This window comes from Eulemur rufifrons, chromosome 30, assembly GCF_041146395.1.
Source record: "Eulemur rufifrons isolate Redbay chromosome 30, OSU_ERuf_1, whole genome shotgun sequence".
NCBI lineage: Eukaryota > Metazoa > Chordata > Mammalia > Primates > Lemuridae > Eulemur > Eulemur rufifrons.
The window spans coordinates 49,281,839-49,306,635 of record NC_091012.1 but is presented as its reverse complement, the minus strand read 5'-3'; the positions used below and the strand labels follow the sequence as shown (position 1 = coordinate 49,306,635).

Below are 24,797 nucleotides of genomic sequence, written 5' to 3'. Positions count from 1 at the left end.
GCCTGAAATTGAAGAGACTTTACACAAATAACATTAAAGATTCAAAACTGCAGCCAAGAAAATGAGAAGACAAATAAAGGAAAAGAATGCTAAGTAACCACTAATTTTAAGGAAATTCAAAAAGCAGCTACTTTTACAAAGCTTATTTTCCTGTGTGGAGGACTTGACTAATAATGTAGGCTAGATTTGGGTTATACATATAGTCATGCACTGCATAACGATGTTTTGGTCAAAGACAGACTGCATATATGACAGTGGTTCCCTAAGATTATAATGGAGGTGAAAAATTCCTATCACCTAGTGATGTAAACATTATAGTGCAATGCATTAGCTTTTCTATGTTTAGATATGTTCAGATATATAAATATTTAGCATTGTGTTACAACTGCCTACAGTATTCAGTATAGTAACATGCTGTACAGGTTTGTAGCCAAGGAGCAATAGGCTATACACCATTATAGCCTGGGTGTATAGTAGACTATACCACCTAGGTCTGTGTAATTATATTGTATGATGTTTGCACAACAAAGTTGCCTAAAGACACATTTCTCACCCATCATTAAGCAACACATGAGAGAGAGAGAGAGAGAAAGAGAGAATGTATCTATGGTTAGACACAATGGACTTTCCACAAACCTCACTCAGCATAGCGTTTTCTTAAATTACGTTCATATTTATGTTTCTAGAGATACTCATAACACAAGTATACTCAGAACATTTTCATTTCAAAAGTTAGTTTTCTGCTAGGAAGAAAAATCTTACCTCCTTCATAAATGACTTGCCTATGCGCACCACTTTTGCAAATAAAATGGGATCGTGAGAAAGGTGAGGACCAAGGTAACAGAACATATTGAACACATCTCTCCTCAAATCTTCAAAGCTCTCTGCTTGTTTGGGAGCTCGCTTGTTTTGCAAAGCATTAACAGGTGAGCCTTTAGCACCTTTAGGAACGCCAACTCTATAAAAAGAAGTAAAATTTACATATAATTTATATACAAAATTTATATACACTATACAATACCTACAATTTTAAGTTAACACAGTCATCTTAATGAGTAAGTTAAACTTTTCTTGCTCATATTTGCTTTCTATATTTCATTCTTGCCTAACTTTATTAAATCAGATAATTCTCAACTGGTAGAAAAACAGAAAAATGATATTCATTAGAAAAAAAATCAGCTCAGAGAAAATTGTTCCAAATTATCTGCTTAAGAAAAAGAAATCACAGAAGTGCAGATTTCAAGTAACATTTAACATACATTACATGCGTTTGTTTTTAGTTAAACTTGGCCAGCATCAGGAATATAGATATGGGGATGGGGAACAAAGGATGGACCTCAGAGACACTGGCAGATGAAACAGAAAAACATGGATATAACAACAGTGATTCAAGTCAATCAACATTTCTCAATCTGGTTTCCACTACCTAGACTGAACATGAGGGAGGTGGTGGCAGGGATGGTAAAGAGGGTGTAACACTAAAAAGGACAGCATGCCCGGAGTTCTCACCTGCTGAGCAGGTGTCCCAGGGGTCACTCTCTGAGAAGAAGCCTTCGTGGTCCACAGCCCAGGTGGCACTGAAGGCAGCAGCCAGTAGCTATGCACAAGTCACAAGGCGGGGGCTTTTGAGGCAGGCTCTGATCTGTGGGGCTGAAGCCAGAGCTGCTGCCAATACTGTTCCTAGGTATCCTGGAAGTAGGCTGAGGGCTAGAGGACTTGTTGACACAGTAACTAGGGATGATTGAGAGAGGCTGCACTAGTAATTTCCAGAATAGCAGCCTATATGCCAGGAGAGATAAGGCAAGCAGAGAGGTAATGTCCTCACTCAGAGGCACTCAACTCGAGACAGAGAAAAATTACACTAAGTAAAAACCTCAGGAATTCTCTGTCCCCCAAGAGAAGAGGAAAAGTCAAAAACTGAAAAATGGAGTTTTCATTCTCCATGGAGCTAACCCAAACTAGAAGTCTAACCTATAGTTTTAAGACTACACTGTAGCACATGTCCTAGAACACCCAGTCTAGATGTTAGGAGACAAGTCACTGATTAATATATATCAGAGAGATACACTCTGTGAATTGTTCTTTTCTTTTGATAAAACATACTAAACTATATGCTTGGTTTGAAGAGACAAGATGAATATACACACAGATTTTTGTTTGTAGTCCTAAACTATTTCTACCTGAATGATTAGTAAAGTATAACATACCTTCGGTAGAGAGGCTCAATAGTTATGTGAATAAGCTTGCAAATAGCAAGAGCTATTAGCTTATGTGAAGCTGCATAGTATGGAGGCATCTGATCCATAATGTTCTGTGCATGCTGCCAATCACCTATCTTTAATAAGGCTTCCAACAAACCAAGTTTTTGGTTGTCCGGTGGCTAAAAATGAATAGTCACAGCAAAGATATTTAGGGTACAGACACCAAGAAATTATAATACTTTTTAACTTAAAAATTGAGCTAAGCAACACAATTGCATATATCAAAAATCGTTGCCATTCATGGGAAACTGAATAGTACTTTCCTGAGAGTACAATCAAGATTTCTGGCTACTGAAAAAACAACAGGATTTGCTTTTTCACTTAGCAGAGACAGGCATTACAGTGCATGGACTCGGAAGTAAGCTCTACTTAATGTTATATTGTGCCACAGGAAACCAGAAATGATCATCTTTGAGACTCCCTTTAGGATATGAGGGACATTAAAATACAGAGCACAAATAAAGTCAACATATTTTATGATTTTACTTAGAATACATTTTGAAATTTATATAAGAAAAAGATACAGCAGTTTCTCTTGGGAAAATGTCATTCAGATTAAAAACAACTGTTGTAAATGAGTATTCCAAAAATCAGGTTTCAGCATAATCAAAATTAAGAAATTGTGCTTCTATAAACTGATAAACTATTAGAAGTTAAATTTCATAATTCTAAATCCAGAAGACAATGTTAATATTACTAGAACAAATTACATACCTTCTCTACTTTCTCCTCCTCTTTTTCCTTTTCTTTTTCTCGCTCATCCATTTTTTCAGAAGACAATACAACCATTGTAAGTTTTCTAACAATTTGCTTAGCTTCCACAATTTCTCGTTTGTGTTCATCCATAATGCAACTATCAGCTGGAAGAAGCTAAAAATGGTTTATTAAAATTTCATAAAACAGCTATACTAACTACTTGCTCATATAAAAAGCAAACACTATTCTCAATTGATAAAACTATAAATAAGAAGTCTAACCTTTCTCTCAGTTATTATAATTCAACAGGGTTAAGTACCTGAATTTTATATACCTTTTAAAATCAGGTAGCAGTTGAAAGTTTCATGTCTCTGTCTGACAGAGGTTCTAAGGTAATATAATAGCACAATGATGATGTTTACCATTGAATTTATTAGTTTACCCAAGAAAATATGCAACTGTTCCATTAAAAATATTACAGATTTCCCCATTAAAGGCCAAACTCCAAATTTAATAGAGTATTGCATATGGATCCAAATTGGGAGAGGTAAGCTATTAAATTACATAATGAATTTGAATCCTCTAAATGAAAAATTTCAAGCAGAAAAATTATTAGTGGCCAGGCGTGGTGGCTCATGCCTGTAATCCTAGCACTCTGGGAGGCCGACACAGAAGGATTGCTTAAGCTCAAGAGTTCGAGACCAGCCTGAGCAAGACATCATCTCTAGTTAAAACAGAACAAAAATTAGCCGGGCTTGGTGGTGCGTGCCTGTAGTCCCAGCTACTCAGGAAGCTGAGGCAAGAGAATAGCTTGAGCCCAGGAGTTTGCAGTTGCTGTGAGCTGGGCTGATGCCACGGCACTCTAGCTCAGGCAACAGAGCAAGACTGTCTCAAAGAAAAAAAAAGAAAAATTATTAGAACTTGACATCTCACATTTTCTATGTGCCTATTTGACTTAAGTCACAAACTAGTTTCTAGTTTATTGCAAAAGAGAAAGTAACATGTGCATAGTCAACCCTCCATTATGAAAAAGGCTCAAGTATCTCAAGTATAGCCGTTGTGTATGAGTGGAAGATGATTAATCTAGGCATTTCATAAAATAACCCAACACAAAGAACAATACAGCTAACAAACCATTACTTAGTAGTTTCTGCTAGGTACTATAATGAGCTATAAAAGAAGTGTTCCTGCCCCCTAGAAATGTACAAAGTATTTCAGTAGCTAAGTTTGATGCAAACTAATCAATAAAGAAAATACAGTGAAATATTAAATATTACAGACTTCATCCCATTCTGTCAAAAAAAGGGGGGGGTGAGAATCACTATGGACTGTTCAGGAGGTAAGCAAGACTTTTTCTCATTCTGTACGATCTCCCTGGCAATCAAACACATTTTTACTGCTTTACTTACATGCCTGGCATAGGTCCTCATCCTATACCTGGAGTACTGCAACTGCCTCCAATGGGCAAACTGTATGTTTTTTCTTATAGTTCTCTCAATTTCTAGTTCTATATATTTTGAAAATATGTTATTAGGTACGTGTACATTTAGAACTATTTTATCTTCCTCATGAACACAACCTTATTGTTATGACCATCTTTATCTCTTTGCCAAAAAGTCTAATTTGTCTAACAATAATAATTTCCCTGAAATATTTTCCCCACCCTTTTACTTTCAGCATTTTTTTTTTTTTTTTGAGACAGTCTTGCTCTGTTGCCCTGGCTGGAGTGCAGTGACATCTCATAGCTCCCTGCAACCTCAAACTCCTGGGCTCAAGCAATCCTCTTGCCTCAGCCTCTTGAGTAGCTGGGACTACAGGCATGTGCCACCATGCCCGGCTAATTTTTCTATTTTTTGTAGAGACAGGGTCTCGCTCTTGCTCAGGCTAGTCTAGAACTCCTGAGCTCAAGCGATCCTCCCGCCTCTGCCTCCCAGAGTGCAAGGATTACAGGCATGAACCTCCGTGCCGGCCTCAGCATTTCTTTAACCTAAGGTTTTAGCTGTGTCTCATATAAAAAATAAACTAGTTTGTAATCCCATCTAACAATCTTTGTCATTTTAACAGAAGCACTTAGTCTTCTTGCATTTATTATTAAACTCAAACATATCAGTAATAAATTTATCATTTTTGTACTTTCCATTTGTTATGCCAGTCAACACTTCCCTCTAAACTCATAACTATGTCTTCAAATTCTCCCTCTTCTGACCAATTTTCCATATTCTCAGTTTGTATACATTGTTTCTCTTCTTTAAATACGAAATAGCTCTCTACTACCAAGAGAAAAATCCAGACTCCTTACTATGTCACTTAAGCCCTTCACAGTTTAGCCCTAATCTCTTTCATCCTCAATTCCCCTATATACTACCCTAAGCTCCAACCACTCTGAACTTCCTGATGTTAACCATAAGGGGATAATAAAGCCCTTTCAAGTTTCCTGCCTTAATACTCAGTTAATTCTACCTACAAAGTTTTCTACCATTGAAGCCTAGACAACCCCTACTTATCTATCAACATCCCCATTCAACATCACTAATTTGGAAAAGTCTTTCAAATCCCCCCAGACAGATATGGTCGCTATCTACCCTGGGCTCCCACAGCACTTTGTGAATACCTCCAATAGATTACTTATGATATAATGCAAAATTTTTTTCTCCTTTGCTAGGCTATGACTGAGATAAAGTTTTACTCAACTCTGTAGCCACAGTATGCAAAGATAGGTAAGGAAGTTATAAAGTGATTTCAAGGGCAGTAAAGATAATGTGAGCTTTGGGCAAGTTTAAGTTCATAGATATCCTAATGAAAAACTTAATAAAAGAAAAATTTCTACACTACAAGACTAGACATTTCAAAGTGATGGTTAAATTGTTGCTAAACCAAAGGTCATCTATCACAATCACAAGCTCTTCTACATCCTGTATCCAGCGATAAAAGCACAATAGTAGTCATTTAGTATTCAGTAAAAACATAAGAAAAATATTTTTAATATACTAAAAATAAAAATACACTAACAGTTCTCCATTCATCCTGAATGCCTAAATTAACATTTTAGAGAGAAGGAAGTAGTATACAGGTAATCCCATATTTCCCATAACTCATATATAATAGAGAAGCCTAAAACCATGTTGGTTAGAACTTGGCCTCACTCCCTATGAGATATAACAGTTAAGAATTTGAGAACTTCATAGTCATCCACGAACTCTGTAAAAGTAATCAGAGGTATTTAATTTCCAGTTTTCCAAAGAAAAGAATTAAATTCCTTTACTTTATAAAGTAAACACAAAGCAATAATGTATTAGGGCTTTAAAACATAAGACTTGAGAGCCTAGAGCCAACCTTGGAGTGGCTACCTACATGGCTACCTATTCCTCTTCCCCACCCCTGGGATGGATAACGAAATATTCTTAGCAGCCCACTTGACTTACATGTACATAAAGATCATCTAAATCAATAAGATTAAATTGTAGAAGTACTGCTGCAACTCTGTATAAAGATGATGGAGTCTCACCATTTGGTTCCTTGAAAAATAAAAGAAAAGTTTCTATTTAGTGCATAAAGTACAATTAAAACAATATCCTTTACCTACCAATAAATAAGAACCATTAGCTCAAATTCTCTAGGCCAAGAATAAGCTTCATTGCTCTTCTTTATCATACCAAACATCTGAATTCAGGACAAAGATTATCCCTTTTCACATTGGAACATCTTCTGAAGAACACAAGGAAAGTAGTTTCAAAAATGGACACATTTTTAAATGCATGTTAATATTTGAATAAAATAGATTTTATGCTGTATAATACTTAGTCTGTGTTTTTGTTTATATGCATGTTTTCTTGTTTTTTCAAGTAGTTCTCTGGGGAGAGGCAGATAGATAAGACTGACAAATGTGGAAGTGCAGAACCATCTGCATTTGCTTTATATTTTCTCCCTATACTTTTATTTCTTGGGTTTTATGCTAAGTATATCTACTTATCAACTGATTTCTCCTTCAAAAAAAAAAAAAAACAGGTGCCCATACATATTATAGATGGATAAGTCAACATTTTAAAATACAAAATGGCAAAGTCAATTCCAGGCCAGCCATGAGGACCCTACACGGAAACACAAGGATCTCTGAATGCTATCAATTTTCAAAGCTAATTTTTAAACTGCTGGGGTCAGATGAATGGAAAAGTGAAGTGAGAATAACTGGCAATATCTAACTGGCCAAATGTAAATAAAAAGCAAGCAGTGACAATACACTATGTTCTGATTCTACTCAATACTGAAAATGAGGTCTTTGTAGGTAAGGCTCCTCCCACAATTGTGATGGATATTATACACATAAAATATGAAGCTAACCAAACTAATACATATCATCAAAAGAAGGCATTGTTTCACTGTATTTTTAAGACAGATGATAAGTCTTCAATTCAACAACAGTTTAATTCTAAATGTTTATAAATGGTTATTTAATATCAAAACATTTTACAATAAAAATAAACGGTAGTCAGGGTCTCAGAGCAAACTCACAAAAGCTTATTTATCTTATTGACAACCTCTCCTCCAATACCTAACTTGAATATACCAGGACCATTTTCATTACTCTCTATCCTTGTTTAGATGAATCACCACAAGAAGCCCCAGACTCCCAGGTCAGATGTCAACTCCCACACTTTGATCTATATGTTGTTATGCACAATTCCTGTTCTGTCCTATCCTGCCTCTCCATATCCTTGAAACATTTCCATGGAATCCTCTGGAATTCAAAATCCATCCTCAGCAAAACCCCCTATATCCAGACCGCCTCTTAAAGGTTCCCTTCGCCTTGATGCTCAAATAGAGCTTGGCTCACCCTCAGAATACCACTGCCACCGTAACCCAGTAAAATGATGGCTGTTTTCCTCAGATGTCTCACACTACCAGGTGATGTAGAAATGTTCTTTGCTTTTAATTGTTGCTTCCAGACTATTCTCCCTCCATTCTCCCTAAAGCCCTCCCAGCTTTGAATTTCATTTCACCTTCTACCCCCTCACTACTGCTACAATCTAGTTTCATTCTGTTGTGGTCAGAGAAGGATTTTGTATAATTTCCACTGAGACTTGTTTTGTGGTCTATCTGGAGAATGTTCCATGTGCACGTGCAGAGAAAAATGTACATCATTGGGTAGAGTGTTCTATAAACATTAGGTCTAATTGGTTTATAATGCTATTTAAGTCTTGTGTTTTCTTACTGATCTTTTCTCTAGTTGTTCTAAGCATTGAGAGTGAGGTTATGGAAATGTCTGATTATTACAGAACTACATTTATGTTCCCTGCAATTCTGTCAATGTTTGCTTCATATACTTTGAGGCTCTATTGTTTAGTGCATGTATGTTTATAACTTTCATATCTTCTCAAATGGTTATCCGTTTCATCAATACATAATGTCCTGTTATTGTCTCTTATAAAAATTATTGTCTTAAAATCTATTTTATCTGATATTAGTATAGCCACCCCAGGTTCTCTTGCATACTGCTTTCAGCTATTTGTATCTCTGGATCTAAGGTGAGTTTCTTATGCACAGCACATAGCTAGATAATGTTTTATTTTGATCTTTTTTAAGAGACACGGTCTCACTCTGACACCCAGGCTTCAGTGCAGTGGCCCACGCCTGTAATCCCAGCACTTTGGGAGGCCAAGACAAGATGATTGCTTGAGGCCATGACTTTGTGACCAGCCTGGGTAGCAGAGCAAAACCTGTCCTTACAAAAAAAAAAAATTTTTTTTTAATTTGCCAGACATGGTGGCATGCACCTGTAATACCAGCTACTTGAGAGGCCAAGGCAGCAGTGAGCTATGATAGCACCACCGTACTCCAGCCTGAGTGACAGAGTGAGACCCTGTCTTCAAAAAATATTTTTAATTAAAGAAACCCTGGACATATTGAATATAACGTGACAACTATGGAAATCAAATTCCCTCCTCCCCAGGAGTCAGCAGATGCTGCTTGTTTTGAGTTGTTGTTTGCATATCTAGTGACTTTTCTAAACTCTTTGTAAAGTCTGTATTCTCTGTCATGCATGGACACTAAAAGCTGTGTTCTGTTAGCTTAGTGGCCAACTAGTACATTGACAGTTTTCTTAGAAGCCTAGAGCAAAAAAAGGGGGCAGGGATAAGGGGGTAGAGAGACAGGGAGAGAGAGTGGGCATGCACACACATCCAAGAACGAGTACAAATATCCTCCCAGTCTTTGCAGACTGGCTCTGTATAGGCGCGCTTCTCAACGTTTGGCCAGGCCATTTACCACTCAGCCACAGTCTTCACTTTCTGCTTGCTCGGAGCTTGACTAGCAACAAGAGGAGAAAGCTTAGGGTTTTCTCAGGCCTTTTCTAAGCATGCGCCCAGCTCTGGGACATACACGACCTTCTTAATTTCCTAGTATATGTGGGAACTTTTTGAAAGCCCTCATTTCCCAAGAGTCTCCTTTTCTAACATCTTCCTTCTCAGGCTTTCCAGTCTATTATTTATCTCAAATGTTGTCACTTGCTCCAAGCTGCTACAGGCAATAGTAATACCTTTAAAAGCTTTTGGCAGAAACCCCCCAGCCCTGGGAACACTCCCAGCCAAAAGAAACAAAGGCAGGCCCTTGTGGGAATCCTTCGGGGAACAGCCAGATAGATCCATTCTTTGCTCCCTCTGGCATTAGCAAGCTGTACCAGAGGTGTGGATTTCTATCATCATGGCCACTACTGATCTGGGTGTAGGGGATAGTAGGCAGACAATTTAAAATGCCACAGCAGTCTCTTACTCCAAAGCAGCGGATTTATTCCTCACCAAGCCCTTTCCTTAGTGTTTTAAGTTGGTTTTGGTTTTGTTTTGTTTTTTTTTTTTACTATATTCTAGAGCTCTTCAAAGTTAATTGACAGTTTTTACCAGTTCATCAGTTGCTTTTGAGGAGGGACAGCACTCTCTAGTTCCCTATGCAATTTTCAATGATGTCCTGCTGTTGCCATCCAGACCCCTGGGTTACTGCCCTTCGTTTTGCAATGATCTTAGCTTCTAAGATCACTGTCACTCTCTCCGACTCTACTCTTTCCTTAACTTTCGGAGATTTTCATATGCAGGTAGGTGATCCTTCCACCATGTGGCCTCTTGGTTCTCTTGAACCCCTCTCTTCCAAAGATCTTCTCCCTTACCCTATCTCAACCACTCACTCCATATCCTAAGCCTTATTACCAACAGTTACACCTCCTCTATAATACCAATTTCATGTATCTGGACTTAAGTAGGTAGGCCCTTAATGCTGCTGGCCAATCACACGCTATATCATTCCCATCCGTTCACTCAACTACAGTCATGCATTGATTAACAACAGGAATACATTCTGAGAAATGCATCTTTAGGTGACTTCATCATTGTGCGAACATCATAGAGTGTACTTACACAAACCTGGAGAGTATATAGCCTACTACTTGCACAGGCTATATGGTAGTGCCTATTGCTCCTAGGCTACAAACCTGTAAGGCATGTTAATGTACTGAATACCGTAGCCAATTTTAATACAATGCTAAGTATTTGTGTATCTAAACATATCTAAACATAAAAAAGGTACAGTAAAAATACAGCATAAAAGATTTTTAAAAAATGGCACACCTGTGCAGGGCACTTACCATGAATGAAATTTGCAGGACTGGAAATTGCTCTGGGTGAGTCAGTGAGTGAGTCAATATGAAGGCCTAGGACATTGCTGTATACTTTATAAATGCTGTACCTAAATTTATTTTTAAAATATTTTTCTTTCTTCAATAATAAATTGTTAGCTTACTGTAACTTTACTTCATAAATTTTTTGGGGACAGGGTCTCACTCTGTTGCCCCGGGCTAGAGTGCAGTGGCATCATCACAGCTCACTATAAACTCAAACTCCTGGGCTTGAACAACCCTACTGTCTCAGTGTCCCAAGTAGCTGGGACTACAGGTATGCACCACCAGGCCCAGCTAAGTTTTTGTATTTTCTGTAGAGACAAGGTCCCACTGTGTTGCTAGGGTGGTCTCGAACTCCTGGTCTCAAACGATTCTCCTGCTTCAGCCTCCCAAAGTACTAGGAGTACTTAGTACTCAGCCTCCCAAAGTACACTAGGAGTACAGGCATAAGCCACCATGCCCAGCCTACTTTATAAACTTTTTAATTTAACTTTTTATTCTTTTTCAATAACACTTAGCTTAAAACACAAACACACTGTAAAGCTGTACAAAAATATCTTTTCTTTATATCGTTTATCAGCTTTTTCCCATTTTTAATTTTTTTTTTAATTTTTAAACTTTTCTGTTAAAAACTAAGACACAAACTCACACAGGAGCCTAGGCCTACACAGAGTCAGGATAATCAATATCACTGTTTTCCACTTCCACATCTTGTCCCACTGGAAGGTCTTCAAGGGCAATAAAGGGCATGGAGCTATCATCTGCTATGATAAACAATGTCTTCCTCTGGAATACCTCCTGAAGGACCTGCCTGAAGCTCTTATTGAGGAGGTATCACTCTTCAGAAGTATGTCCATGGTGATTTGTTTGGTTTCTTTTTTTCATCATAGATTTGTTAATAAGCAAATAACACAAAATGAACATTCCTCTCTATTAATGAAAACCTTTTGGTGTTGGGGTCCATGTTTTCAAACTTTTTAAGGAGCTTGCTGAGGTCTTCAAAAGCTTCTGCTAAACCCTTCCCTGTGAATTTTCTTGAGGTTTCTTCTACTACAGTTTCCTCTACTCTTGCCTCTTCTTCAACTATGCATTCCTGTTCCATAATAATTTTATGACACCACTGCCATATATTATCATATACACAGTGCTTTCTTGACCAAAACATCATCATTTGGCATATAACTCGACCTCCTACATTTTCTCCCAATCTCCAGTACCTCCACTCTCAAAGTCTCTCTCACCTGATGACCTTGCTTTCTACTTCAGCGAGAAAACTAGAACAATCAATTGGACTTCTACAAACTCCCACAATCACACCTACCTACCTACCAATAATTGTACCTACATATGCTACCTTCCTACCTGTTATTATAAATGAACTCTCTGTGCTCATATATAAAGTCAATTCATCCACTTAAGCACTAAACTCCATTTTCTCTATCCTACTCAAGAACACTGCTCCAATAATTCTGTACTCTCTCCTATATCACCAGTATTCCTTTCTACTCAATCATTACCATCAGCACATAAATATATTCTCCCTCCCATCTCAAAAAAAATCTCTCCTGAAACTAATACCCCTACCATCTATCACCCCATTTGTCTGCACCACTTTGCAGCAATTGCTCAAGTTGTCAATTTTCACTGTCTACAGTTCTACTCTTCTCATTCTCTCTTAATACCACCCCAACTCTACCAAAATTGCTAGTTCTGACCTCCCTGATGATAAATGGTCAGTTTTCAGTCCTTAAATAATCTGTCACAGGCATTTGACAGAGTTAATCATTCCTTCCTCCATCTAGCTTCCAAAATGCCACAATCTCTTTATTTTCCTCTTACCTTACTTGTTTGTTCCTCCTCTACCATCTTTGTTCCTTCCTCTCTTCTCCTAGACTCCTTAACACTGGAGTGCCCAGGGCTCAGTCCTTGGTTCTCTTATCTCTCTATACATGGCCCTTGATGATTTCATCCAGTATCATATCTTTAAACTAGCATCTATATGCTTTTGATACCCACATTTCTTTTTTTTTAATTTGTTTTTTATTTCAGCATTTTATGGGGGTAAAAATGTTTAGGTTATGTATATTGCCCTGGCCCCACCCGAGTCAGAGCTTCAAGCATGTCCATCCCCCAGACAGTGCGTACCACACCCATTAGGTGTGTATATACCCATCCCCTCCTCCCCCCTCCCATCTGCCCACACCCAGTGAATGTTATTACTATATGTGCACTTAAGTGTTGATCAGTTAAAACCAATTTGATGGTGAGTACGTGTGGAGCTTGTTTTTCCATTCTTGGGATACTTCACTTAGTAGAATGGGTTCCAGCTCTATATAGGAAAATACAAAAGGTGCTATATCACCATTGTTTTTTGTGGCTGAGTAGAACTCCATGGTATACATATACCACATTTTATTAATCCACTCAGGTATTGATGGGCACTTGGGTTGTTTCCACATCTTTGCAATTGTGAATTGTGCTGCTATAAACATTCGAGTACAGATGTCTTTTTTATAGAATGTCTTTTGTTCTTTTGGGTAGATGCCCAGTAATGGGATTGCTGGATCAAATGGTAGTTCTACTTGTATCTCTTTGAGGTATCTCCATATTACCTTCCACACAGGTTGTACCAGTTTGCAGTCCCACTAGCAGTATATGAGTGTTCCTATCTCTCTGCATCCATGCCAACATTTATTGTTTTGGGACTTTTTCATAAAGGCCATTCTCACTGGAGATAAGTGATATCTCATTGTGGCTTTGATTTGCATTTCCCTGATGATTAGAGATGTTGAGCATTTTGTCATATGTTTGTTACCCATTATTCTATCTTCTTTTGAAAAGTTTCTGTTCATGTCCTTTGCCCACTTTTTGATAGGGTTGTTTGATTTTTTTCTTGCTGGTTTTCCTGAGTTCTATATAGATTCTAGTTATCAGCCCTTTATCAGATGTGTAACATGCGAATATTTTCTCCCATTCTGTAGGCTGTCTGTTTGCTCTCGTGATAGTTTCCTTGGCTGTGCAGAAGCTTTTTAATTTGATCAGGTCCAATTTATTTATTTTTGTTGTTGCTGTGATTGCCTTTGGGGTCTATCTTCATAAATTCTTTGCCTAGGCCAATGTCTATAAGAGTTTTTCCAACATTTTCTTCTAGAATTCTTACAGTTTCGTGCCTTAGGTTTAAGTCTGTTACCCACCGTGAGTTGATTTTTGTAAGAGGTAAAAGGTGCAAATCCTGTTTCAGTCTTCTACATGTGGCTATCCAGTTTTCCCAGCACCATTTATTGAATAAGGATTCTTTTCCCCAGTGTATGTTTTGTCTGCTTTGTCAAATATTAGATGGCTACATGAGGATGGTTTTATATCTGGGTTCTCAGTTCTGTTCCATTGGTCTATGTCTCTGTTCTTGGGCCAGTACCATGCTGTTTTAGTTATTATAGCCTTGTAGTATAGCTTGAAGTCTGATAAATTGATGCCTCCCAATTTGCTCTTTTTGCTTAAGATTGCTTTTGCTATACGTGATATTCACATTTCTATTTCTAGGCCAGTCCTTTCTCTTAACCACCAGATCCATATATCCAGTTATTTACTGAGATTCATTTATTTCCCAGATCTACATATCAGTTATTTACACTTGGATATCTAAGAGACATCTCAAACTTAACATGTCCAAAATTGAATTCCTGATTCCCATCCCCAACACTCCAAACCCATTCCACCTGAAACTTTCCCTAAGTTGATGACACTACCATCTTTTTATTAATAGCTTCTCAGGGCCAGGTGCAGTGGCTCAAGCTTCTAATCCTAGCACTCTGGGAGGACAAGGTGGGAGGACTGCTTGAGATCAGGAGTTCGAAACCAGCCTGGGCAAAAGCAAGACCTCCATCTCTACTAAAGTAGAAAAATTAGCCAGGCATGGTGGTACACGCCTATAGCCCCAGCTACTCAGGAGGCTAAGGCAGGAGGATCCCTTGAGCCAAAGAGTTTGAGGTTGCTGTGCACTAGGCTGATGCTGGGGCACCCTAGCCCAGGTGACAGAGCCAAGACTCTGTTTCAAAAAATAGCTGCTCGGTGCAAAACAACTTCAAAATAGTCCTTAACTCTATTTTCTCACTTCCTGCATCCAATCCATCGGCAAATACTATTGGCTCTACCTTCAAACATATTCAGAAACTCATCAACATCCACTGCTGCCAATCAGATTGATCCACTGAAAACATACGTCAACACAAATATGCACACACCCACACTTTTTTTTTCCTCTCTCTCTCTCACACACACATACACACATTACTCATGTCACCACTGGAGGCTGATACTAAAGAAACTCCTTACTCTAATATCTGGTAATTATCAGAAAATTTAAATCATTTGTCCTGCCTTTCCAGTAGGAACTATATTTCAAGGAAACCAAACAGGCCAAGATGATAAGGGACAAGTCTTCTTTACAGAAGAATGACAACTAATAAATATAGGGGGCATGATAAAATTAGTAAATCAACAAATTAGAACCGCTAAGGAAAAAACTGGCTCAAGCAAAGATGAGAAACTGAATATTCACATGGCAACAAAGTATCAATCTGCAGATAATGTGCTATTGCCAAAGAGGAAAATTCCACTGTATGATGGAGTGACCAGACTGTCAACAACTTACTGAAGCATTTAAAGACAGACAGATATTAGATATTATACAATATGAAACATATCACAACCATACATGCCTGGGAGTCAACTCTCAAGGTCACATACCCCCTAAGCAGTTCTTGATGTTCATAGCTTTCCTTACTTTACCTCCTAGACCACAAATTATCTAAAATCTCTGACATTTCTCCCCTATCCTCAGTGGCCCTTAAGACTGCTGATTCCCACAATGACAAGACAGCTCTGGCAATAGAAACAAGGAAACGGTATTATACAGACCAATATGAGGGTTACTCCTTCCAAGAACAGGTTATTTTGAAATCAAGTATTTCTTAGCTGGGAATGAAAAATGCTCATTATCTACCAAAAAAAAAAAAAAAACTATTCAAATATTCTCAACTTCTCCAGGTATATTTTAATTCAATTCAAAAAATGTTACATTATCAGGAATGTTTTCATATAAAAAGATTTTTAATTCTAAAATTCACATTCAAGTAAAACTTGATATTATGCAACAGGTTATCATTTATTCATTGTCATATGCTCTGAAACATACAGTCTCCAGAGCCCTGTATCTTGGTCGTTTTCTTTGTTTTTGAGACAGAGTCTTGCTCTGTCACCCAAGCTAGAGTGCATGGTACAATCATAGCTCACTGTAACCTCCAACTCCTGGGCTCAAGCGATCCTCTGGCTTCAACCTCCTGAGTAGCTAAGAGTATAGGCACACACCACTATGCCTAGCTAATTTTTCTTCTTTTCTTTCTCTTTATTTTTTTAAGAGACAGGAGTCTTGCTTTATTCCACAGGCTCGTCTTGAACTACTGGCCTCAAGCTATCCCCTCACATCAGCCTCCCAAAGTGCTGGGATTACAGCCGTGAGCCACCATGCAGGCCCTAATCTGTATCTTAATTATGCCCAAATTAAATTTCAGCTACCCTGTCACTTCAGCAGTTGGCTTTATATTCTCAAATCCAAAGCAAGCATGGCGCCTCTTAAATTCTGATGGAATATTTGAACCTCTCTTTCCCTATACTGAGAGTGGACTCTCTGGCTACTGGTAGGAAAAGGACAGCTGCCATTGCTAATTTTTGAATAAAGGTGTTCTTGCCCAAAAACTCTGCCATGTGTCTTCATTTGGTCTCGAAAAGCTATATGCTTTTAAACTCTGATCTGCTTTCTCTTTTGTCTTCCGGGGCAGTGATCACCAACCTTTTTGGCACCAGGAACCAGTTTCATGGAAGACAATTTTTCCATGGACTGGGGTGGGGGGTTGGGGGGATAGCAAGTGATGGGGAGTGGTTGTAAATACAGATGAAGCTTCCCTTGCTTGCCCACTGCTCACCTCCTGCTGTGTGGCCTGGTTCCTAACAGGCTATGGACCAGTACCGGTCCACAGCCCAGGGGTTGGGGACTGCAGTTCTAGAGCATCCAGAGAATAGAAAATAAAAGATAAGCAGAAGCAGTAGGTGTTTATCATTTGAGAATCCTAAAAGGAATCCTCTTATCCTAAACTCAAGCCCCAAGAGTATAGGAATAGACACTCCTTTTCACCAGAACTCAGTGCTTAGCAAAGCAACAGCATATCATAAGCATTCAACGAATGAGTCTTTTGTGACTAGCTGATTATCCCAGGCAAGTAGATAAATTAGCAAAGCTATACCAAAAGGACAATGGAGGCCTTATTACATTAAAATCCTCCATGCTATCAAGAGAATTATCTTCCTAAAACATAGATCACTCATTTACAATTAGTGAGCATTTTCTATAGACTAAGCAGTAAACTAATCCACAGAAATTAGTAAAACACAGAACCTATCGTATATGGCTCACAATCTGGCAAAGGGGATAAACACAGTTTATTTTAACAAAACTTACTGAATGTGAGAAATTTCTGGAGAATACAGATTAAGAAGGGACTAATTCTGCCTGGGTAAAGTATCAGCTAAGACTTTACAGACCAAGTGGCATTTGATCTTAAAGAATAAATAGGAGTTTACAAGATGAAGAAAAGAAAAGTAAGAGAGTTGGGTAAGAATAGCTTTTCAATTATGAGGAACTACATGAACAAAGTTTCATAGCAATGTCTATACCTATGTTCAGGAAATGGCCAGTCATTTGATATGACCAGAATATTAGATTTAAGTGAAAAATGACTAAAGATAAGGCCGGGGAAAAAGAACAGTGCCAGATTGTAAAGAACTTTTTCTGCCACATTTAGAAGTTTGAATTTCATCCTACAAGCAAAGGCATTTGAGCAATGAAGTGCCTCAGTTAGATCTCTTTTAGAAAGCAACAGTAGCAATAATATGAAAGATGAATTGGAAGAGAAATAATCAGAGGCACAGATTAGCTTGATAGCTATCATAGTGGTTTAAGCGAATAATGATATAAGTTGTGCCTCAAATACATATTCACATCCAGAAAAAATTCCCATAGCCATTATCTATAAAATAAAATTCTAACTCTTAACACTGTATTTAAGGCCAGTGACAATCTAAAGTACACCTACTTTTCCAACTTTATTCCCTGTCCCTTCTTTTCCCACCTTACAATCCAGCCACACCAGACTATGGACCATTCCTTTAATCTGTTATGTAGATTCACACTGCCACATCTTCACTCTCACACTGTTGGTTACTCTTGCATAGAAAACTTGAATGAACTCCTACTCATCCCTCAAGAATCAGGTTAAAAGAAGGTTATATCTATAAAGTCTTCCCTGACTCTACCTCTCTCAAGACAAAATTAATCATGCTGTCCTCTAGGCTTTCACATAATGTGATCCGCACTCCTAATACATTAATAGTATATATGATATTGCATTGTGAGCTATCCATTCATCCATCTCCTCTGCTAGAATGTCTGAGCTAAAACCAATCATTTATAAATAAAACTCAAATTAAATTATATATACAAAATTAACAAATTAACCTCTATATATACATATATACACATTTTTTTTACCTGGTAAAACTTGAATTTGAACCCAAGAATATGACACAGTGTTTGCGGTTCACACATACTCATGTAAGATTCTAATAAAGATATAAAGAAGTCATCGTGTTCTGGCCTGCATTCAAACACTTCTAAAATGACATCCAAAACTCTATTGGGATCCAGATTAAAGCATCCTGCAACAGATGAGACATACACAAATTCAAAAGTGATTATACATCATTTCTACTAAAGCCATTAACTTTCAGGGATAACTTATATATCAAGATAAAAATGTTTTTAAAAACAACTTTTACAAGTTTGCTTCCCCCTTCCCCAGAGGGAAATATTCATAACTTTCAAGACCAGAAAGTCCACTCTACACATTTTAGAGATGAAAATGTGATTTGCCTAGGATGACAGAGTGGGTTAATGACAGACTTGAGGCTGGAGCCCAGGACCTGAGACACTAGTCAAGTAAATGTTCTTCTATTCCACACTGTCTCTAGGTCTTGATTATTCAGACTAGTGAAAGAGATCGACATTATATATTCTTAGCAAAATATGAAAATCAAAGAATGCATTTTACAAATTAGGCAACTAAAGAGGTTTCTTTAAATGTTTCAGGCAGGTCGGATGCGGTGGCTCACACCTGTAATCCTAGCACTCTAGGAGGCCGAGGTGGGAGGATCGCTCGAGGTCAGGAGTTGGAGACCAGCCTGAGCAAGAGCGAGACCCCCGTCTCTGCTAAAAATAGAAAGAAATTATCTGGCCAACTAAAAATATATATAGAAAAAATTAGTCAGGCATGGTGGCACATGCCTATAGTCCCAGCTACTCAGGAGGCTGAGGCAGGAGGATCGCTTAAGCCCAGGAGTTTGAGGTTGTTGTGAGCTATGCTGACGCCAAGGCACTCTAGCCTGGGCAACAGAGTGAGACTCTGTCTCTAAATAAATAAATAAATAAATGTTTCAGGCAGAAGTATTCGGAATGTTGATAAACAGTTAAAAGGTTGGGTTCATGAAAGTGGAACATCATTTTCAGAATCAATTTTTAGTTTATCTTATATATATATAACAAAGCTGCAAAACGTAATTATACCACTGTTTTATGTTTTCAGCAGCATTCTAAAGAGAAAAGTGGTATACTACTAATACTAAGAGATCAGAGAACATTAAGAAAGTTGGGGACATAACAAGGAAGTGGAGATGACAGAAGTAAAGAGAGAAGGAAGAAAACAAACAACCTAAGTAGAACAGAAAAAAGGAAGTAAAGAAGCACTGAATAGGTGTTTATGGCTACTTATCCTTGCTTATCTTCCAGGGTGAACTAAAAAGGGTTGGTGGACATGGATTTAATAAATATCCCTACCAGCCACCCTACTCTTAATATATTATTAACGCTATATTCATTCAGCTTCAGCTGTTACCAGGATATTATAGTGCAATTACATCATGTGTACATTTAAGTTCTGAGAATTCTTTTTTTTTCTTTTAGAGGTAGGGTCTTGCTCTGTCACCCAGGCTGGAGTGCAGTGGTGTGATCATAGCTCACTGCAACCTCGAACTCCTGGCCTCAAGCAATCCTCCCACCTCAGCCTCCTGAGCAGGTAGGACTACAGGTGTACACCACCATGCCTAGATAATTCTTTTTTTGATTTTTTTAAAAGATGGGACCTCACTATGTTACCTAGGCTGGTCTCAAATTCCTGGCCTCAAGAAATTCTCCCCTTTGGCCTTCCCAAAGTGCTGGGATTATGGGCATGAGCCATCGTGCCTAGCCTAAATTATGAGAATTCAACCATTTGCACACAGCAAAAGAGAGAGAGAGCGAGAGAGCGAGAGAGAGAGAAATAATTTAAATGATATAGGCGATTCTACACACCATTTCTCTCAATAAAACATATGTTTATGGGCTGGTCCAAAGGTAATGAGTTACCTCAATTGATTGTTACACAGTCAGTTATAAATCAAACTCCTCATTCTACTCTTCCCCCCACCTTACTACAGCACTTGACTAGTCTTAAAAAAAATTTTTTTTTTTTTTTAAAATGATGACCCAGGCCGGGCGCGGTGGCTCACGCCTGTAATCCTAGCACTCTGGGAGGCCGAGGTGGGCGGATCGTTTGAGCTCAGGAGTTCGAGACCAGCCTGAGCAAGAGCGAGACCCCATCTCTACTAAAAATAGAAAGAAATTATATGGACAGCTAAAAATATATATATAGAAAAAATTAGCCGGGCATGGTGGTGCATGCCTGTAGTCCCAGCTACTCGGGAGGCTGAGACAGGAGGATCGCTTGAGCTCAGGAGTTTGAGGTTGCTGTGAGCTAGGCTAACGCCACGGCACTCACTCTAGCCTGGGCAACAGAGTGAGACTCTGTCTCAAAAAAAAAAAAAAAAAAAAATAATGACCCAGAATGAACATGAGATATCAATCTGCTGTTCTCTCAGTTTATGTCAGTTCCCACATGCCTTTCATCAAGCTGAATGGGATTATTACAGTTTAAATTATGTATTTTTCATTAGACACAGCCCCTAAATACAAGCTAACCACTTCACTGGACCAGCAAATGAACACCGATTTCTTCTAATATTACAAGAAAAAAGAACCGTGTTGAACTTACCAAGTTATGTTAGGTCTAAACACTTGTACCTTATGGATGATTTAGGGGATTTTTCCAAGAAAATTCTTATATAACCTATTCCTTACGCCTGACCCAACCTTTCTGTAAGAGAAGATCTCCTGTTACTTCTAGTAACTCCACACTTACTAATATTAAATGCTCTAAAACTAATGTCTGTTTCATAGTACCATAGCAATCACTTAGAAAACCAAATCTTCCAAATAACAAGTATTTTTTCCCTCTTTTTATGAGATCCAAATTCAAGCACACATTTTCTTCCATTTCTCACACTAAGGAAAATAAGGACTAGAGCAGTGATCATGTCTTACTTAAAAGAGCTCCAAATTTTCATAAATTCTCCAAAAAGATGTTTTCCTAAAGTCCTGGGAAGAAAACTTCTAAATATTTTGCCTTCTCCTGTAGCTCCAAAAAGTATGGCCTATGAAGGTAAAAATGACTCCAAAATAGCAATTAAAATATTTAAATGCTGCTGGTGGGAATGTAAAATGGCACAACCACTTTGTGAAACTGGCAGTTTCTTTAAAAGTTAAATTTATACCTACCATACGACCCAGCCATTCCATTCCTAGGTATTTACCCAAGAGAAATAAATGTCTTTGTTAATATAAAAACTTGTACACAAATGTTCATAGCAGCTTTATTTGTACTAGGAAACACTCCCCAAATGTCCATCAATATGTAAATGGATAAGCAAATTAAAGCATAGGATAACTGTAGCATATACAGTGGAATATTACTCAGCAATAAAAAGGGAAGAACTATTGATACAGGCAACAATATGGAACAATCACAAAATAATTATACTGAATTAAATAAACCAGACCAAAAAAAGTACGTACTACATGATTCCATTTTTAGATGAATTCTAGAAAAAATAAACTAATCTATAGTGATAGAAAGCAGATCAGTGGTTGCCCAGAGAGAGTGAAAGGGGGAGTGAGAAAGGATAAATACAAAGGATCAGGAAGAATCTTGAGGGGGAGTAACAGGAACGTGTATTATCTTGCCTGTGCTAATGTTTTCACAGACATATACATCTGTTAAAACTCATATTACACATTTAATATGTGCAGTTTATTATATGTCAATTAAGCCTAAATAAAGCTGGAAAAATGCCCCCAAACTGCTCTAACAGTGACAATAGATTACGCCAGTTAAGATCTAGCAAATTCTCCAATTATATAACTTCTCCTACATTTACTAAATATAAAAATTAAAACACTAAATAAAAATGAATAGCGGTGACTTCTCAGGCCCCTCTCCCCTGGGACCTGAGAACCTCATCCAGGCCCCTATTTATAAAAATAATATATACAAAAAATAAAAACAAAATGAATAGCACTGATTCTGTCATAGAAGACAAGAAAAGACACTGAATATAATTTTGAAAAATTGTAATTTTGAAAAACTGGCTGGCTTATAATTACCCATTAGGCTAAATATACAAAACTTGTGAATAAGGACTAGCACAGCAACATGTTAGATGGAAATCTTTTAAGTGTTTCATTCACATTACTTTGAAGTTTACAATTTCAATGTGCTGAAATATGTACCGCTGATATTGTGTTTTATTTAACAGTATTACTCCATCAAGACTATTCTATCAATGATCTGCACTGTCAACTATCCATTTCTTTCTACGTGCAATTTAAGGCAGTAATCTGAGGTATGCACATTTATTTATAACAGATACCAACCTTTGCATCTTTCACAAAAGAAAAAGTGGCTTATGAGTTTTCTATTAAATATCTCAGGTGCCATAAGTTAGTCCAATCAATTCCATCCATAAGATGGAAAAAGTAAAGATGGAAAAAAGCTAAACTAAAGGTTTAGAAAATTATTAAAATCTTAGAGTTTTAAATAACAGTTAAGGTATTTCATATACAGTGAGACTCTAGTAATAATCAGTAAGCTTGAATGTCCAAGGTTTTTTGTTCCTAATGGCAGCTGCGGTAGAACGTAAGTACTCTTGCATTCAAGGCATCTTAGAAAGGCTTCTGTCCAGCCCAAGCATTGATAGTCATGTGATCTTGCCAGAGATCACAAGCCTAGCTCCCTACCTCTACCACCAGCTACATTAAGGAACATACACACACACACACACACACACGCACACGCACACACACAATGCCTTTTGAGGAACAAACAGGGAACTGTACTAGAAGGGAATGAGTGGAAAAATAAAGAAACTGCAGCCCTATAATGGCCACAAATTCATTCCTTCATTTAAATAAATATTAAATGACTATCCACTATGTGCCAGGTGCTTGAGATACAAACATTAATAAAAATGGTTCCCCTGATCTTGAGGAAAGTTCATACCTTTTGAATGATACATCTCTGAAAAAATGCACTAAAAAGCAACTGGAGTTTGCCCAAAGATGGACAACATGATACAGTGATTGCAACTAGAGGCAACAAATGATTAAACTGAAATTGGCTAGTGTAGAAATAAGGTCAAATTGAGTTTCTTATCAGGAAAATAAAAAAAAAAACCAGGATAATATTGTAAACATGACTGGGATAGATGTCCAGCCTATACATTTCAGACAAGAAAACAAAATTATAGTCTCAATCATCATGTTCCTGACAGAATGGACCTTACGGAGACAAAGAAAAACTATGTTTTTAACAAAAGAAAATGATCTGGCATCTAGAAAGAATTCCTTCAAAAGCAGGCTAATAAAAATCTATGCTAGACTATCTCTAAGAAATGGTATTTGCAGGCCAGGCATGGTGGCTCACACCTATAATCCCAGCATTTTGGGATGCCAAGGCAGGAGGATCACCTGAGCTCAGGAGTTCAAGACCAGCCTGGGAAACATAGTGAGACCCCATCTCTATAAAAAATGTTTAAAAATTAGCCAGGTGTGGTCCTAGCCACTCATGAGGCGGAGGTGGGATGATCACTTGAGCCCAGGAATTCAAGGTTACAATGAGCTATGATAGCGCCACTGCACTCCAGCCTGGATCACAGACCCTGTCTCCAAAAAAAAAAAAAAAAAAAAAATACTATTTGTAAAAAAACTACACATCTCCAGGCAAGAACCAATGAACCAAGATGCAGAAAAATGCACCTAACAAAATAAAAGTATGATTGGAAAAAAACCTGCGCTTGAGCACACAAATTGCTATCATCTTTTTCAAAGTAAAGGAAAGAAACTTCTAATATATAGTCAAGAAACTTCAATACAGCAAAACTTTAGGTAAAAGAAGCAGCCAACTGGCTTCCTTTTCAACGAGATAAGAGAAAGCTGACACAACGATGAGATGCATCTAAGATAAATGGACCTTACATTTAGATTGATCCAGAGATAAAATACTAAGTATACTTAAAATATTACAGCTAAAGGGGTTAAATATCCTATAATCTGTCCAGAAATAAAAAATCATTTGGCCTAGGGTTTCATTTTGTCTTTAATGTTTCTCTGGTCACTTGACAAGCAACCAAGAGGACTTATGAGATTGAAGGAGCAAAGACCCTCCCTTACCCTACCCTTCCCTCAGCCAAATGTATAACCTTGGACACCAGGCAACAAATGAAGGTCCTGAGGTTTGATGAAAAGAGCTCTGATTCTGAGAGAGACGGTAAGGAGGTTAGAGTCTAGGCCAAAAATATACTGGACCACTAAAACTCAAAACCAAAAGAATCATTTTCATTCTCCAAAACCAAGCTCAAGTAAGCTGGCTCCATGATTAGTTTTTCACAAGAAATTTGGAGCAAGGATCAGCAAACTATGGCCTGTGGGTTAAATCCACCCAGCTGTCTGTTTTGTAAATAAAGTTTTACTGGAACACAGTCACATATTTATTTATGTACTATCTATGACTGCTTTCACACTATAATGGCAGAGCTGAATAGCTGCAACAGAAACCATATGGCCCACAAAGCCAAAAAATATTTACTATCTCACCCTTTACAGAAAACATTTGCTGACCACTGATTTAGAAGAAAGGAAAGGA

The 24,797-nt window shown here is 37.8% G+C and overlaps 1 protein-coding gene across 2 annotated transcripts in view; it reads right to left on the bottom strand.

Moving 5' to 3' along the window:
* Window positions 1–24,797, bottom strand: part of THOC2 (THO complex subunit 2) — a 118,026-nt gene that overhangs the window by 56,307 nt on the left and 36,922 nt on the right. For both annotated transcript variants that reach the window (XM_069464481.1, XM_069464480.1), the window contains exons 8-12: window positions 18,221–18,387; window positions 6,380–6,472; window positions 2,976–3,131; window positions 2,208–2,380; window positions 763–958 (exon numbers count right to left, since the gene is read on the bottom strand). In XM_069464481.1, coding sequence (XP_069320582.1) covers window positions 763–958; window positions 2,208–2,380; window positions 2,976–3,131; window positions 6,380–6,472; window positions 18,221–18,387 — 785 coding nt within the window. The remainder of the gene's footprint in view (window positions 1–762; window positions 959–2,207; window positions 2,381–2,975; window positions 3,132–6,379; window positions 6,473–18,220; window positions 18,388–24,797) is intronic.